This window comes from Ammospiza nelsoni, chromosome 1 (genome assembly GCF_027579445.1).
Source record: "Ammospiza nelsoni isolate bAmmNel1 chromosome 1, bAmmNel1.pri, whole genome shotgun sequence".
Classification (NCBI taxonomy): domain Eukaryota; kingdom Metazoa; phylum Chordata; class Aves; order Passeriformes; family Passerellidae; genus Ammospiza; species Ammospiza nelsoni.
This window is the reverse complement of record NC_080633.1, coordinates 117,466,676-117,486,074: the sequence shown is the minus strand read 5'-3', so window position 1 is coordinate 117,486,074 and position 19,399 is coordinate 117,466,676. Positions and strand designations below refer to the sequence as shown.

The following is a 19,399-nucleotide window of genomic DNA, read 5'->3' as shown; positions in this document are numbered from 1 at the left end:
GTCTATTGAAGGACAGGTGAAGTCCTGGTGAAGTGTCTGGACCACAAGTCTTGTGAGGAGTGGCTGAGGGAGCTGAAGGTGTTGAGCCTGAAGGGAAGCAGACTCATGGGAGGTCTTACCACTCTCTACAACTTCCTGAAAAAAGATATCAAGGTGAGGGTCAGTCTCTTCTCACAGGTAACAAGTGACAGAACAAGAGGAAATGGCCTTAATTTGTTCCAGGAGATTGGATATTAGGAAAAGCTTTTTCACTGATAGGGTTGCCCTGGAGACATAAGAAGCCGTGTATATGTGGCACTAAGGGACATGGTTTAGTGGTGGACTTGGCAGAGCTGGGTTAACAGTAGGACTCAATGATCTTAAAGGACTTTTCCAGACTAAATGATTCCATGATTCTATGAAAAGCTTAGAAAGGGAGACATGAGCAGCACAGCAGATCCATGCAGGTGGAGAAGGAGAACCCAGGAAGGCACATTTTCAATTGTTCCCAAACACAGCTGAGGTATGCTGTCCATGAAATATGAATTAAACAAAGCCTCTGGAATCCAGTCAACAGTGGGCTTTGAATAGGTGTTCATAAATCATACAAAGTAATTTATTTCATCAGATTAAATTCTCCTTTCTGCTCATGAAGTATTGATAAGAAAGCACCAAACTTCCATTGTTGTATTCTTGGAAAACATCTGTGTTTTTTTAATGTACATATTTATTTTAGAAAATTAAACCTCACCCCTACTGGAATCAGTACTGGAAATTATTAACACACAGACCTTGGGGATTCATGTCTTGATTCAAACTGATGATCCTGAGCAACTCCCCTGCCTTTCTGGCATCAGAAGGAAATGGCAATCACTCTAGCTGCTACAAAACCTGATCTTCACAGCTTATCACTTTTGGTGAGGATGGGTCTCTCATGTGCACAATTCAGGCCAGCCCTTGGCTAAAGAATAATCAGGAAAAATAAGTTCAGGATGAAGAATCACAAATGAAAACGGTGACTCACTTGATTAATCCTGCTCTAGAGAGGATGAAGAGTCAAACAGAGGAGCTCACAGCTGAGTCATGCCCTGAAGAGGGCTTGTCTCCTCCCTCTGTCTGAGGTCTGAATAGCACACATATGTGCAGGAATTAGCAAGGCTTGCCTGCAATTCAAGGAAATGGGTTGCATGAGCAGCAAATGCTCACAAAGAATATTTTGGCCTGCTGTAGGTAACTTTCTTCATAGAATAATTCAAAGCCATATAAACTTGTTAACTGCAAGAAATATGAATAATTCAGTGACATGTAAACTGCAAAAATTATTAAAGAAAAATATAAGGGCAAGTTTCTTATTTTGTGGGGTACCATACCCTTCTTTGTCATGCCCAAGCTAATGTTTTTTTTTCCCTCTGTCAAAACAGAATGCATGCACAGGAAACTCCTACTGAGTAAAACACGGGTTACATCAAGTTAATGTCAGAGCTCCAAATTAATTCTTCTGTCGCATCCAGCACAGCTATCTTTGGTTGTTCCAGTATGTCAGCTTCAAACAAGCATCTCCCCTGTTTTGTAATGAAAAGATAGCAAGTTTTTTCCCCACAGCATCTGTGTCATTCTATAAATAAAATTTACAAGTAACTTTACATCCAGGACAACAGACTGGATAGATGGTGTTTTTCTTCAGAAGTGCTTAGTCCAGCAATGCATTGGATGTTGGAAAGAAAAGCATAGACTAAGCTGACACCTGAACTGTATTTCACATTTCTAATGTTAGAAATGCATGGCTTAGTTTATAACTGAATGAAGGCCATCCACACACAGATATCTGGCTAGATTTGAATTCCTGCTTAGAATGAGCTGGAAGCCTCTGCCACAGCCAGTGGAGAGGAAATGTACAAGCCTGAGAAAAAAAATGGCATCCTTTTTTTGTCTTTTTATCAAGAAAAAATTTCCTCTCAGTGACTTCCTTGAAGATATAAAAATTTTCTCTTGTTATGTTTCTGCTAGAGGTTTTTGTACATAAAATTATTATGAGTTGGTTTTTTTTGCTGTCAGTTTCCACTTCAGTTGGACTCCATAGCAACCAATAGCTCACGAATTACACATTCTGCATTCAAGTCTGTGCTACGAACCTCCTCCCACACGCTCTCATTCATATTGCAGGCGCCCTTACCAAATGAATACTTTGTCCCTGATGTTAATGTGACTGAGCAAGGACCACATGTAATTTGGCTGACAAACAGGGACCTTCACAGACCCTGGGCTTTGGGAGGGAGGCTTCTGGTGGTGGGGCTCTTCAGACAAATGATAGAACCAGCTTCCACCCAAGGGAAGCTGGCATCTGTTCTTCCCTTGGCCTCAGCCCACAGAAGTGTCACACCACTTAGCAGGAGATGAGTCCAAGATAAAGCACAGAATTTTTACACTCCCGAGACTTAAAAAAAATCCCTCCCAGAGCTCTCCAGAAACTTGATCCCAAACAGAGCAGGCAACTGATTGCAACCTATCACAGCACAGGTTCTTTGACTGCTCCTAAGGAGCTCTTGGGGATGCAGCAGAGCTTGGCTGGCCTCCCATGAGCAGTGTACAACTCTCCTCAGCAGCCTGCTGCTGACAGAAAAGGCCAGAATTCAATCTCAAGTGCAAGAGAACTGTTCCTCTGGTTGTGGGTTTGGTTTATTCTTTTAGGAATTAAGTATTTCTGAGATTCACATTGGTGATTTTCTCACCTTTTTAGCACCCAGGGCCATGCCATGCTTGCACACCGTGTAAATTTCTCTGTTGAGAAGGAATAAGTGACAATCACAGGCAGTGTGTTATGATATTGTGGAAATTATTAAACGCCCTATACTACAACCCCTAAGTGCAATCAATAAATCAGTTTGACAGAGCCACTGCTGTAATTTTCCTGGCTATTCCCAAAGGCAGTGTCCCCTGTGAGGAGCATTGGGAAGAGAGGCAAAGAGTTCATTCCAGCCTGAGCAGAGCCAGGGAGTCCGTGGGGCTTTCAGGTTAGTGGCATCACTGTTGGGAATTTAGAAGATAATTCGTGGTAACACACAGATCAGGATCCCATTTAGGAGGTAGTTTTTAATCTCCTACGGTGATCTCACCAATGTTGTGATAGTTTCCTCAAAGCACAGCTGTAGTAATAATGAACAAAACAAATGGCTGGCACATGAATGGCTATTGCCAGAATCATTACGATTGATGACCTCTGTTGTTTATTTTACTCTGTGTGATTGCATAGCCTTTTCTTATTCCCTCTTGCATCCTTGCATCACTCTAAGCCATTTGCTCAATTTCTTGCACCATTGCATTTCACAAGTTAATTTTTCATTACAGAAAGGGAAGGGATTTTCTTTTGAACATTATGAAGCTACTGCTTAATGTCTGAAAGCAATTATACAGCTCCTTTGCTTTGTTGTTGGAAGGTACAAATGGCACCACTGATTCAGTTTCCCTGGCATCATGTTTTCTCTGTGTGATTCTACTATGTCCCCTCTAGTTTTATCTCCCCTGCATCTTCAACATCTTACCATCTGAAATAGCTGTGAACTTTTTGTTCTCTCCTGATGCAATCACCTCACTTGTTCATAACACTAATGAATTCCTTTAATTGCCTTTTCTTTTCTTTGGTCAGATAGTTGTATTTTTCTACATCCCTTTCTTTTTTAAATAATACAGGATAAAGTTAAATTCATATTCAAGGTGAGTTTGGAATATCAGCATGCATAAAAGAAATCATTATGTTTTTTCTATTTGTTCTCCATCTCATTCTTAATGCAGCATAACAATTAACTGTTCTGAGCACCATTGCACAATAAGCACACTTCTTAATTATGGTGTCCATAATGACACAATGCTTTTCTTAAAAGGTTAAAAGTACTTGAAAATCCAGACAAAAGTGCACAGAGTTAAGAAAGGGTGAAAGATCTCCATATGTGGCCACATATTAAAATCCAACATTTTCTTTGACCTTTTTGCAGAGTAATGCTGCTTTTCTAGGTCATTCTAGAGTTTTCCACAATGTTTGCTATTCCTCACTAACCTCCATGATTTTTCATTTATTTTTTCTCACACCACCATTCACCTCACTTGTCTGTCAAAAGATTACTACTGGGTGTTATGATAACATAATTTTGCCACTTACAAATCCTACTCTCTGTCCAAAGTATCAGGACTCCTTTTATTTGCAAAATGAGAGACTTCAGCTGTATTTAAAAAAAATAATAAAAAATTCACAGGAAGATCTTTTATTAGCTAACCAAATGGCATATTTTCATATTTTACATTAAAGAATTCCAAGAAAATTGTCTAATTGCCCCTTTGCTTGCAAACAGTCACTCTTACACCAGACTTCAATGATGACTAGATCAAATAGCAAAGTTAAAATCAAATAACTGCTCACCAATGCACATATTTTGAGAGTGCTGTGTTCAGAATGACAAAAGTCATATTATTGTTTGTGGACATTCAAACAGCACCTGGTTACTCATCCCAGAAAGCCTCAAAAAATTTATCTCTTGAGATACATTTGGGGTAAGAGGTTACCAGGACACGAGAAGAAGTGGCAGAAAGTAGAAATGCAAATATACATTAGTAAGCACCTAAACTGGCTATTAAATGAGGCAAAGAACATATACTTGGCTGGACTTAAATCCAGGCAATGAAAGCAGGAGATATTAGAAATATGTACAAAACTCACGTCAATCACAATAAGCTTTATAATTTGTTTAAGTTAGAGCCCTCCAGGGCACATGAAAGACAGACATGAAAATATTCTAATAATTTCTTATAAATAAATGAAAAATGGTGTCACGTATTACATATCATAGAGGTTTCCCACTGGAACAATAAGCAACTTTGATATAGCTGACAAGATGGAGGAACTTGATATTATTGATGTAGAAATAATCACTGGGGAGCTCAAAACAGATGCAATAAAGATTGGTAAGACAGCAGTCTAGAAAAAATTACCTGCATGTCTCTGCAGAAACAATGTTGAAAACTTGTTATGATGATTCGAGTGAACAGGAGAGAAGGACCAGAAAAAAAAATGAAACTGTGTAGATTTATGTAATAAAGACTGATAAAAGTATACAGAATCATGGTGCTGCCAGCCACAAAGAAATCACTTTGTACAGTTATACTGAAAAGGATGTACAGCGCCATGAAGCTCAAGAAAAATGAGCATTTTCACCCTAGCTCCTTTTGAGAGGATCATATTTCACACAATTTCATTGAAGAAAGTGAAGGAATGAATAGCAAAAAACATTCCCCCTTAAAAGGCAGATTTATTTTTTCTCCCCAGAAAGAGCAAATCAACCACTTCTGTAGGAGACTGCATATTTTATAGAAACTTTAGCAAGGCAAAAATAGGTTAGGATCCAACCAGCAAAATAGAGTCTGGTGACATGTCACCAGTGAAATTTAGAAAAAGGTATGTTTTTTACTCCCATTCTCCACATTTGCCCCAGATTTCATGGGATATCGAATTTCCTGTGTGGACAACATGATAACTGGATGAATTTTATAAGTAACTGGTAGAAAATGAAAATTATGGAATGACATCATCAGTCTCAACCGTACAATGTTGCAGTAGAAACCTTAGGCATGTAATTTTGTATGTTGCATAAATGACCACCACTGTAACATCTCTGGCAAGTGCAGCAGTTCCCCTTTTTGAAGGGGAATTACTGAATACAGAAACCAAATATCATCAGTGCTGTTCTATGTGGTGTTACAAGTCTTTCACCAAGGGTATTTTTGTGTGGATGGCAGCAATGGAGCAAACCCAAAGCCTAACAAAAGCTTTTTTTTTCTGTGGATTTTACTGCCACTTAGGCAGAATTAGTTGGGTTTGATGAAATAAAAAATGTTGAGGTCCTGAGATGGCTGCAACCACTTGATACTGTGAAAGTGAGGATGTGAGTATTCCTGGGATGTGCAAGGCTCCTTTGAAAAAATAGTCCTTTGTAATGAGTTGGGGTTTTGGGGATGTATTTTTGGCCTTCAGATTGCAAATTACAGTTTCCTGAGAGAAATGAAAGTCAAAGGGAAGAAATGTGAGCATAACTCCCCTGAAATTTTTCCAAAGCAACAACCTGAACAAATTAATGTCACTGGCCTAGCTCATTTAGAAATACAACAGTGCTGAGACTGGCCTTCTCAAAATAGATGAAACAATTACAGAATAAAAATCTTAAATTTCAGGCTACAAATTGAAAATTAGAAACTGCCAGGGTTGCAGTTGTTTTCAAAAGGCCTTTTGTGCAGGATCAGTGGACAAAATAATCTAGAATCAATTTTTAAAGTATGATTTTAGATAATCACAAAAGGGAAAATTAAACTTATTTTAAAACTCCAAGACCAGTATTCATAATTTTTGAGTACTTCAATTTATGTGAATGCAGAGGCTTAGACATTATTTCTCCATTGTTAAAAAAAAAAAAAAAAAAAAAAAAAAGAAAAAAAGGATTAAAAGATCTGTCAATCTACCTGAAGAAATTAATCAATGCTTTACTTATAGTTCAGTATCTGGATTTGAAACCTTAAATTTCTGAAATAAACTCTGCCATTTAACTAAGAATTCTAATTCTATGATCTAGCATCATGAAAGGTTTTTCTTGAATGGGATAGGGTAGACCTTGGTGTAACATGCTAACAGCAGTAATGGGTAGTAACTGCTTAAGCTGAGATCCCAAAGGCAACAGAAATAGAATTGTGGAGTCTTGCATTGGGTGTATGGTAGTGGAGAAAAGAAGTCCAGCCTGATATCCTAGTTTCCCTGAAGCCAGTAGAGTTTTATGGCACATTCCAGCAGTTCCCAGCAGGGTACAGATGAGGGTTGCAGGTGCAGTGTAGTCCTTGCCTTGGAATAATAATATTACATCATTAGTTTGGGGAGACCATCAAGTTTTCTCAAGAATTTCCAGAGAAAAGTAATCTAAGTGGTTCATAAACTATTAAAGTGAGTTGAGCTGAGAATAGAATTTCATATGAATTTCAATGTTAGGGATTCTGAAATAAAAGTTTCACTAATTTCTTATTAAAGTAGTTATCAGCAACCTCCTAAATTACTCTGACCTCTAAACAATAGAGTATATTTATATGTGTGGAGATTAAGTCTCTTCTCTCAGGCAACTGCTGTTTTTAGTTTGCTGTTTCTGGGGGAAAGGGTTGCATTTTAAGTTTCTAACCAACTGGAAACTGTAAAATGACAATGTAATTCATACTCTTTTTTTTCTGTTTGTAATTCTTTTTATTATGAAGCTAAAATAATTTATTTGAAATAATTTTTTCACACCTCTAATAAGAACTTTCATATAGTCAATACAGACAATTACTGAAGAAATGTGATAAGTTGAAGTCATGACTCATGTTCTGCTAATTCAATTATGAATAATTGTTAATGAAGAAACATATGCAAGAGTTAAGGTCAGGACATACTAGGAAAAAAAATCAGTGCTTTTGAACTCAATACACAGTGATGTCCTGCCAGACCCTGCGCTGGTATTTGAGGAAAGCAGCTTTGGAATGAGGTAGCTGGAGCAACCAGGACTTTTACTCCAAACAGAAGCACTGAAATAAAGATAAGACAGCAGGGAGGTCTGTTTTGTCAAAAGGCAGCCAGAAAGAGGCAGAAAAAGGATCAGCAGAAATTGCCACAGCAAACATAGTTACATGGCCCAGAGAAAGATTTCAGAAGAAAATTTTTATATTAGGGACAAATGTGTAAATCTTGAACAAATAAATCACTGCTCTTTTTTAATTCCTCTTTTTTACGGAAAGCATTTACATGTTTATATTTGTGCTAGCTTTTTTGCAAAGGATACCTAATTTTTTCATCTTTTCCTTTCCTTAAAAAATAACCAAAACAAAAAAATCAACCAACCAACCTACCAAAAAAAGAAGCAAACCAGCAAATCTTTAATTCTTTTTTTAATCTTTAAACTTTTAACCTTTTTTTTAGGTTGCAAAGCCTGCTTTTCAGGAGACGTCATCAGAGATGTTTTCATGGTGTCATGGGATGATTTGTTAAATTTCCATGTTTCTTAATACTACATTGATTATCCTTTTTTTGTATGTTATTGTCTCACAGTTTAGACTATATTGAAAGGGGAAAATCAGGTAGGGACAGTCCATTTTATAGATCTCTGCACAGCCTTAGGACACATTCATTACAACAGCAGAATTAATTTTCATAAATGTAACTGTAGTGCATACTTCTCTTTATTCTAGACAATATTTTGACTTCACCAAAGGATTACTAAAAAGGCCTAATGCAGTATCAAAGAATAACTACAAGCAATCAGGTCTTTGCAAAATTATTCCAATTATGTTGCAGTTAGTTTCACTCCACAAAAACACATTTGAGACTCTCTGGGATTGTTCATCTTGATCTGGCAGAACCCTTGACCACTCCATTCCCTTGCATTAGTCTGACTTAGCTTTGGTTAATAATTTTTGACAGTGTTTAATGGCCAAGTAAATGCAGTGCTTTTGTTTCTGCATGAGAAGTATACTGAGTCATGAGATATTTAAGCAAATGTCTGAAGCAAAACATATCAGTAGTGTCATTGCTGATGAGGAGCCCACAGAATGCCACAGTTGCCTGTATCTTAGTCATTGCAAACTGTTTTCTAATATTTAGAAATAGAATTCTGTTAAGGATTTGGGATAATTTTGCTGTTATTCTATGTATCCACTGTTTACTACCACATTTTGTTAAGGTACATTTTTATATAGAGGAATAATTGAATCCCACCTCTTATTATCTTCAACTTGTATGACATTGTCATTTTTTTCAGACTTCTTGTTGCACTATTCTTCTGACTCAGCTCAGACTTGGCTCTTATGCTTGTACTTGTGTTGCAGGACAGTTGAGGTGGGTAAAGGTGAGTAACTCCTGCTGTCCTGCTGACAACATTCCTGTAATACAGCCCAGACTCTTTGCTTCCCCAGTGATATCACTTTGCCATATATAATTTCATTTGTAGTCCATTCTTTACCCTCAAATCCTTTTGTGCCCAGTCAATATTAGTTACCCATGAGCACCTGATTTAAGAAATCAAGAGATGAGAAAATCCCAGCAGAGACAAACCTGTCAGCCAGGACGAAACCAATAATGGCAGGTGTGCCTGGTGTCTCACAAGCCTCCTTGGCTTTTAACCTGGAGCCTACATCTGCTAAGCCTCTGTCTGAAGTAAATCCCAAAATGATCCTGAAATACTTTTAAATGATTCATACAAAATGTTCCCTGAAAGACAGTGAATGCGCATGTACCTGCGAATACATTTCAGCAGAGAATAACAATAAGATGCTGGAAAAAGAAAAGACTCATTGGCAGCAGAGCACACACAAATTGCCATTTTCCCCAGACTTGCAAAACTCTTTTATTCAAACAGAATTGAAGGCTTTATCAGAATAAAAGTGAATTTAAATTGCAGGAGACTGCTAGAAGTGGCTTACATGTAAATGAGAATCTAAGAAATTGAAAGATTTCCCACCATCTCTCCCTAGGTCAGAGTTTATTTCTCCTCTTTTTTACTTAGTTTTCGAATGAATATTGCAGTAGATTTGGAAGCAGGATTTTTCATTGGTCTCCTTCTCTTTCACTATAAATCACATTTCTTCTTTTGTAGCTATATGACAGCCAGGTAGGATTAACCCTGGGAAAGCAAGGCAATGCACACTTATGGAGAAACCTCACAAAGTGGGAACAGCTTAGAGGAGCACAGCTCCAAGATAACAGGAGAGGATGAAGCTGACTAAGATAGGGTTATCACCCCTAGGTGTAGATTCTCCTGGTTAGAAATACCCATACAAAGGCAATCCTGTGTGCTATCACATAGCCCAGCACCCTGAAGTGGTGTAGGCAGCACACACACTCTATAGATTGATCTGTGCATATCTAAAATACGTGACTGGCATCTCTTGGGTTTGCTGTGAAAGTCACTCAGGAGGAAAGAAACAGTGAAATGTTTGGCCCTGGCAAGGGGAACAAATGTTTCTGATCACACCAGAGCAGTAGCCTTGTGTTGTTACCCCTTTTTTCACCTCTGTTACTTCATTCATAGCTGAATTTATGGAACTCTGTTCCTCTACTGACATGTTATAAAACCAGAGAAGCTGAGATTGCAACTTTGTGGAAATGAGCACAGGACTATCTGTAGGAAAGAAGGAGGAAGATATGGAGGTATCTTGTAGCTAGAACAGAATGAAGAAAAGCATATTGGTTTAAAAAGGTCTAAAAAAAGTCTTCCTGCTTCATTAATTCATACCATCAGGCCTTGGTGCAGTATGTGAGACTATGTGTGTTTTAAAGTACACTTGGGAGTGGTTCTATGGGATCAGACCAAAAGGTCTCCTGCCAGGAATAAGAGTTTTGATACATAGCAGGTTAGCAAGGTTAAAATAGAGACCATACTAATCTTACACTGAAAATCAAATATTTTTTCTTATGTATGTCAATATGGCAGTCAACACTTTCAATAAAATATTCAATTTTGGTCCCTAAAAATGTATTATGGGACAACCTTGTCAAATAGGTTGTTATTGAATCTCTAGCATCATAACTTTACATTGTGCTATGATTTACATTGCATGTGTGAAAGAAAACTGGCACCACATGTGTTAATGAATGCACAGACAAGTGCCATCCTCTGCAATGGAATAGTGGGAAAGAGATATCATCTCTCTATAAAGAAAAACATATTTGCATATTACCTTTCTCCTTAAAATGAATCTTTACTAGCTTTAGTTTGCCCAGCATGGACAGTTTTCATAAGCAGTTACATAGGAAATTGTGTCAGCAGGAGGCTAACTGGCTTGCTTTGCCCTCTGTCCCTGCAACAAATGGACCCTCTAGGAAGTTTCCAGAGCTGAGTTTATCATGATCTGTGTACAAGGGATAGTTGTTTTTTGCTGCCTTTTTGGTTGCTGCACTTATTAAAAACAAAAACTGTGAGATTGCAATCAGAATTTAAGACCAACATTTCCTCTCTCTTAAGAAATTATTCCATTTTCTCATTTTTAGGAGTCAAATCTCTTGCCATGACATATTAATTATGATGCTCCAACTCTTTTATTGTTTTAACCATGACAAAAGAGGCAAAATACAAAAGACCTTTAACAATTCAATTTTTTAATCTGATTTATTGGAATGACTTTACTCCTCCATCCTTCCTCCTGCCCTCTATTCTATCTGCTTGGTTAAATTTGCACGTGGCAGCTGGGTGCTTGTACCACTTAAATTCCCACATCACTGAGAGCTTCCCATGGTCATGGCGCTCTCACCAGCACAACCACAGGACCAGCCATGTCTCCTTCATCCTCCACCCTCATCGTGGCCGAGAAATGCCCTGCAGCAGGGTGAATGTGGTGACAGGGTAGAGTTTACCCCAGTGTGCTGTTCAAGTATTTCACAGAATTGAACAGCCACCACAACATTCACATCCTGACCAAATTTATGCTCTCTGCTGTAACTCCTGTGGCATCACCTGGTCTGCTAACAGCACCAATTCCTAAGCATTCCTTGTGCTGTTCTGAGGGTGCTGGAATTGGAGGATGCTCAGCACTTGCCAGAGTGAAAAAAGCAGATATTTCAATGTAAAATGCAATTGGTATAGGGCTCAGAGTTCAGAGAAAATAGTCTAAAATAAATCATGGCCTGGGGAAATAATATATCAAGAAAGTATTAAAATTTTAAAATTTCAAATGCATTTAAGGATTCCAGCTCAGTATTTCTATCCTTTTCTGATGCTTCTACTGCATGTAGCTTATTAAATAGCTGGCCAGAGAATTAATGTTTTTTTCCTTCCCTGACTCGTTTCAGTCTGTTCCTGCTGCAATGCCTGAATTTGTCTTGGCTGCTTTTAGGTAGGTTGGCAAGTTAGAAACTGATCAGAATATTAGATATTTAGAAAACTTGATTTGAGGAGTGCTGTGACAAAAAAGTGTTCTGGTCTCTTCCTACAAAGCTTCACCTCGAAAAGCTGCTATTTATAAGAGCATTAATTCATTCATGGTTTCCAGCAGTTTCCAAAGTTCAAAAGGGCAAGGAACCACGTGGGATGTCACATTGCTTGGCTTCCTACTATTCTGTGGATGTAGCTCTGTTGTGGTGCTCTTTTGCAGATCCCATCTGTGAGGATGACATATATAGCCCACATAGGACTGTGGGTCATTCTTTAATGGACATGTGCAATCACAACTGTGTGCAGCTTCTCTTTTCTTACATCAAGGCATAAACCCTTATGCAAAAATTGAGTCTGAGAAGAAAAGCAGGGGATGTGTATGTGTGCCTATGTGTTTGCTGTGTATGTGTGTCTGTATATTTTTCTTTATCAGCTGTCCTTCCTTCCACTTTATGAAGCACAGGAATTGGATTGCTTTCTTTTCGCCACAGGAGGAAGGTGACACAGAGCCACTTTCCAGTCTGCCCTACATTTTCCTGTGTTATTCTGGGGGAAAGCTCCTGCAACTGTGTTTCTCACCCCCAGGCACTGTCCTTCACAGCTCTTCAGCCAGCCCTCAGCCCAACACCATCCAGTCACCTCTTCCCTCTAAAATGGGTTTGATTGCCAATCCCTCTCCATGGATTTGTTTTTTCTTTTCAGTCAGGCTTTTCTCATTCTTCAACATATGCTTCATAACTTTCCCAGCTGTTGTTTTTCTTTCTCTTTTTTCAGACATTTTCTTTGTCTTCTTGGATTCCCTTTGCAGCACAACACAGGATTCTCATTTGTGTATGTCATCCCGCTGTCATTCAGATGGGCTACAATTGCCTTCCCAAATATGGCTTCTGTAATAAATGGTACTAACTGAATTAAGATGCTGCCGGCAAGCAAATGAAAACATTTCAAGATAGAGCTTCTTCTTTTCTTCCTTGTCCAACATTTAATTTACACATCTGTTACTCTTCTAAATGAGTATTATGCTTATGCTATGCTGCCTTCCCATACTATCCTGAATTCTGCTACCATTCCAGATCAGCTCAGTAATGTACTATGATTTTTTTTTTTTTAATGCAGCATGCTTCTAAGCTTTTTATTGGTCAAAGCAATGTTTGAACCACAGTGCCAATCTGCATTACTGTAAGCATCTCCCAACACAGAATCACTAGCTCCTAACCAAACCCAAAGATTTGATGTGCAAAAGTCATTATGGTGTCAGGGCTGGCTGCACTTCAGCTGTAATCCCTCATGATAAACAGACATGAGGCTGAGTTACTGCCATAGTTTGCCTGTGACTATAAATCAGTCCCAACAGATGTTTGTTACCTCATATTCTATTAAGCATCTGAAACTATGCTTGAAATATATTAGAACAATCAACACTTGAGATGAATTCTTTTATTATCACCAACAGGATCTGATGATGATAATATCCTTGTAATTACACCACTTTGAGCATTTTCAGGAAGGGCATACTTGGGTTTTATTATAATCCTTTAAAATATTTATAGCTGTTGGTTTACCTCTGTGTCAGAATATATCCTTTCCCTTTAGCCTCAGTACACTGTCCTACAGAATGGTATCTGGTATTAGAAATTCCCTGGGTAATAAAAGATGGTTTATGGCTAGCAGTTGACTTGGGATTGTATGTTGTAAACAAAGCAGCAGGTTTTCTCTGTCTGACTCACACAATTTTTGGAGCTATGTGACAGCTAAGGCACAGACATGAAGACAGAAATTAATTACCATCTCACTGAAAAAAAACTATGAAAAACATTCTGCTCCCTACTCCAAGTCCTATTTGCAGAGTATTGTGATTGGAGTCCTTCTTCTGGCTCTCTAAACAAAAATAAATTTTACGTCGGCTGAACAACCTTGAAAGAAACACTTTTGCTTGGAAGATTAATGAACACCTTCTGCTGAATTACATGTTCACCCAAAGCTCCATCTCCTTGGTGTATGGGCAGCTTTATGAGAAGACAGTAGCAGATATAGGAACAGCTGTGGAAGTTACTGAAGGCTTTCCTCAATCCAACAGATGAGAGGACCCTCTTACCTAACTTCGTTAAAAGCTTCAGATTCACTACAGGTGAATCAGAGGGGTGAGGGCTTAGATTTGGTGAGAGTGAGGAAACGAAAAAGTGAAAGAGTATTTGTTTTCCAGCACATGAAACATTCTTTTTTTACATTAAATCCTTGTTCAGGTCTCATCTAAACTCTGTGTGTGTATGTGTGTGTGTATTTGTTTGTTTTACAAACTGGAATTTTTTATCATGCAAACTATTTAATTAAAAATTTTCATTACATGATCAGTTTGACATCCTTATCTGTCTTTACTGCTGCACAAATTTGCATTCAAAATAATGTGCTCTGTAAGAAGTGGTATAAGTAAAGTCTTTGTGGGTGTCAGGTGGGTTCTCACCTTGAGTTCTGATCAAAGTGAAAAATGTCCCTCCCCTGTGCTGGTTTACAGTAATATAACTCGACAGGTTTTTTTCCCTCACTATGGAACTTATCTGATCTCTTTCTTTTCTATTCATCTGCTCATTTTCATTTATTCAGTACTGAATAAGTGAAAATGAAGGTATTGAATATGTGATTAACTAACAGATCCAAAATATACTGTGCAGGACCTAGAGAGAAAGTGATGACATCATCTCTAAGAAATCTGCTGAACAATGGAGAGAAATCAAACCTATGCAGAACAGGCTGAATTAGTCTAGCTCTGGAAATGTGATAAATCTCAGCTAGTAATTTGGCAATAAAAATTATCATCCCTTGTGGTTTTTTCCCTGTCATCAAAGAGGGAAAAGATTGTCATCAAGACAATCATCATTATATTTTTGAACTATGTGGAAACAAAAATAAAATTCTTTACCAGTGAACTTGGCAGATGTCACAAACCTCCTGAAATGATAACTGGGGAGCAGGACTTGTTTAGCTCTGCACAAGAGCGTGAATCACATGCGAGACTGTGCCCACATTATGGATGAGAATGTATGACACATTTACCAGTGGCATTTGTATTTTAGGAAACTGACTTGAAGGCAAATTTGAGCTGAACATGAGCTCAAAATGGGATAGAGTAGTTAAGAACAGAGTGACAATCTTGCATCTAAAAAGAGGAAACTACTGAACAGATGAGATAGGGTTATCACTTGATGATTTATAATTTTTAAAAATAAAATTTTTATTTAGTTCATCCACCTGCACCTTAGCAACAACACTTAAATGACAGGAACAGTCCAGAAAAGAATCATGAAGAGTATTTTAAACCTGGAAAATCTCCCCAGTTCTGAGAGTAAAGTTAAAACTGTTTAAGTTCAGGCATCTTAAGTGTATTGAGATACATTAATCTAGTGGATTGCTCTGCAGAACATTATCTTTGCTGCGCTGGCTCTCAGAGGTGTGTTCTTTACCTTGTGGACAACACACAGTTGTTATTTTCCTTGAGGACAAGGGTGTTAGCTGTTTTGCTTTCCCCATGGCTGAAGGTGAACACAAGAACCTCTGCTGCAGAGTCGCTAATGCAGTTTCTTCTTGCCTGGCAGTGACTTACCCTACAGTGCTGCCTCCCCAGCGAACTCAAAAATAGGTTAAATGTGACGTGGTCAGGACACAAAAGTACGAACATGGGAAGCTGTCATATTTTTGTGGTACATTTAAACTAACATGATCTAGCAGCTGGAAGCTGAAGCTGGAAATATTGAGACTGGAAATTAAAACCTAGTTTGCTAGAAATGTCAGGCCTATCAGTTGCATTCTGGTGGCTGAAATTACAAATGTTTTTAGAAGCTTACATGGAAATTCTATCTTTGATACAGGAAGAACCTTAGAAACATCTTGGATCTGATTTGTCCAAGAAGTCATATTACACAAATAATGGCAATTCCTGTTAAAAATCAAGATATTTATAAGCACAGAAAGTTTCATGATTAACCTCTTTGACATGTGCTAACAGCAACCATACTCCCAGGCACATAAATGGTAAGGATGTCTGAACTAAAAATCAACTTATGGGCTATAGCTATTCTCATTTTTAATAGACCCTTTAAAATTATTATTTCTTTATAAACAACCCTTCATAAATTAAATATTGATCATAAAGAAAGAGAAGGCAAAGCCAGGGGCAAATGAGATTAAAGTAAGGAAGGGCAGGCTGAAGGATCAGCTCTTACTCTTGAATCATGGCCGATTCCATTAGCATTCAGCTGAAATGTGAGCTTGTGAACATCTTGCCGTCACTCAGAAGACATGTCTGCAGAAAGGTTGCCCAAGATACATTTATGTAAGATGTGCACAATGCCTTTTTGAACTTCTTTTTAAAATTTGTGTTTCTTCTGGTCAATAACCTGCTCCCATGCTGCTTAATAGGACACTGCACTCATCGTTTCCTCTCCTTAACAGCTTTTCCTCTTGTTGATGTCTCTAGACAGCAAAAAAGGAGGAGGATATCCATTTACTTACAGCCCAAATCCTGTCTCAAATCCCTGTTGCAGCTGGAGTGCCACAAAAGCCCACAGAAAAAACACTCCTTGTCATCTGAATCTACAGAAGATATGAGGTTCAGTGGCTGAACTGAGGTAAGCTTTGCACATGATTTTTAATGCCACTGAGGGTTCTTAGGAAAGTACATCCTATGGTATTTGCCTCAGCTTTTCTTCCTTGAAAGTTAAAATTATATCTTCAAAAATATGCAGGGTTGCTTTGGTTTTTGCACACGCACACACACACACACACACACACACACACACACACACACACACATCATGGATGCATATTTAAAGGGCTTGCAGAAAATATGAGCCAAAATCTGACCAGAGTCATTATTCTGTCAAAGTTTCATTGCAGGAGCCTTAGACACCAGCACTCTCAGCTTTCCAAGAGCAGGACCTGATGTACAAGGTTAATCACAAAGATTCATTTTGTTGAAGGATCAGAAACCCAAAGCTGGCTCTATGTAATACCTAAATCCCTTAATGCAACCAGCAGTTCCACCGTGCTTCTGTCCTCTAAAGCTGATGCTTTCTATTAATTCCAGATACCTGTGCATTCATCTTTCTTTTCAGGCCAATTGCTAACAGAAGAGTTCTGTGGTTTCTGAAAGAAAGGCAAACTTGCAGTTCAGAAAGACAGGAGAGAAAAATTGCTGGCCTGTTTGTAGATAATAGGACTTTTATTACTGGCCTCAGTTCACCATTTAACCAAACATGTTTGATTATGCAAAGTTACACTTCTGTATCATTTTCTGGACATTTATTCACATGTGAGTGGAAATCAGAAACTCTTTCACATGGTGATGAAAGGTTTTCCCAGAAAACAAATAACATGAAAAATTGCAGGCGTGTGTATTGTTCTCTAATAATTTTTATGCTGTAAAACAAAGCTCCAATCTACTGACTCCTAAGGATAAGACTTTTTCATCAAAGACTTTAGACCATGGCAAGACAAAATCCTACCTGGAAACCATCAGAACTGATGGTACTTAAAACCTGAATCCAAATTTTTTTCTTTCTTATGATGTTTATCAAGATCCAACAGAACACATGGTAAACCTACAGGTGATTACACTTCTCTATCTCACCATGAAGTCAGGGAAAATGGAATGGAATAACTTACAAAGATGAGGACAATGTGAACATGGTATTCCTGGACTAGCCCCCTTTCTCTGTACCACTTCAAATAGGTAATGAAAGCTGACTAATCACATTAAGTACATTATTTTATAATAATGATTAGGAGACATTTTTGTTAATGCCACTCTGTAAAGAAATGGCCTGAACAGAAAATATGCTTTTTGTGAATGTCCCATTTATTGGACTAACAACACAGAGCCACCAGAGTATGTAGAAATCTCAATGCAGATTGTGGAAATAGAGCAGAGGCTGCAATTCCCATAATAGTTCAAACAAACAAACAAACAAACAAACAAACAAACAAGCAATCTGTTAGAAAGTCTGAAGATAGAATAAATATTGTCAGTTTCCTCTGCACCAGGAGAGCTACAGGAATCTCCATATGTTTTGAGATGCTTTCTGTCAACCTGTTTGGCTGGTCCATGATACAGCTGAAGTAATTGTATGATAGATGTTAATGTACATATAGCAAAAATATATTCTCTGGATAAAATTTGGAAATATTTCTTTAAAAAAACCCAGATATGAGCTACTTATATGACACACTGATATAGCCTTAACTCTCAATGGCCCTGTGTCCTAAGAATGAGGACTGACAGGTGATCAGGTGAGATGGAAGTTATGGTGTAATGGAGATATGGCTACAAAATATTTTGCTGAAAATGGCCTTGCTGTTTCAAAGATGGCCAAAAAATTCCATTAGGAGTTGGGGGTGAGTGTGTGTAAAAAGATAAGGACACTATCTACATTTACCTACTCTGATCCCAGTTGGCTGCAAAAAGCAGAAGAATCTTCCTTCCACAGTGGTCGCGATTTTCCAGCACTCCCGGAAACCCGTCAGTCAGAGCCCGTTTGATTCCTGGGTCATCAGCCTTGAAGTTTTTGAACATATCCAGATTTAATTGGCGGTATTGGAAGTACTGAGCCAGCAGTCTGAAGGCCTCCGTTTGGTGAAACTTTCTGGCTCGGAGAAATCTCAAGATGAAGGCATCATCTGTACGTAAAAACCCAATGTCAGGCCTCGTGATGATCATGTCCCTGACTTGCTGGATATCCTGGTGCAAAATGTCTGGGTTTTCATTCAGTTCCAGGCGGGCTTTCTCTATAGTCTCTGGACTAAGTCCAGCTTGTAAATGGGTCATCTCTGCAAAAACCTCTTTTCCAAATCCTTAACTTCGGATATTTTAGTAGAAGTGCTGATCCCATTCAATTGATGATCTGTGAGCGTGAGCCATTCAGATGCTTTTTGCTATCAAGTTGATATTTAACAAGTAAAAGCAAAGGGCTTTCTTATTCTTGCAGAGTAACAGGCAGTTCACATGTACTATAATCCATCCAAAGGAAAGTGTTGTTTATTCCACCACTTACTAAAAGAAAAAGAAAATATATAAAAGAAAGATTAAATGTGTATATAAAGCTTGTAGGGATGCATTTCTGAATTTATTTAGCCATAAAATTTCTTTGTGTAGGAGGATACAAGTCACATAATTTCAGAATGAGTGCATTTTAAGATAAGGCAGTGACTAACATCTTGAATGTATGTTTTCAGGCTTTCAGAAAAACAATCTGATTCATTGACAATTAATACTAAGCTGTATCAACTTGCTATTGGAATACACTTCTCAAAGCTGTCTTACAGAAGTGTGGGAGTTGCAGCATCCCTAAGTTCAAGCCAAGGATGATAGCAGCAAAAATAATAGTATTTTTTTTTCCACCATTAACGGGAGCAACATTTCAGCTCCATAAATAGACAGATTTACCATCATCATACTAAGCAGAACACCTGTTTGATTTGGCTTTATCACATGTACTATCAGCTTTTAG

At 38.1% G+C, this 19,399-nt stretch overlaps 1 protein-coding gene across 1 annotated transcript in view; it reads right to left on the bottom strand.

Moving 5' to 3' along the window:
- The window catches only part of CLVS1 (clavesin 1), an 88,617-nt gene extending 69,686 nt beyond the window's left edge, over positions 1-18,931 (bottom strand). Inside the window, exon 1 of the mRNA XM_059480337.1 lies at positions 18,329-18,931. Coding sequence (XP_059336320.1) covers positions 18,329-18,717 — 389 coding nt within the window. The 5' untranslated portion in view covers positions 18,718-18,931. The remainder of the gene's footprint in view (positions 1-18,328) is intronic.
- Between the last annotated feature and the right edge of the window lie 468 nt (positions 18,932-19,399).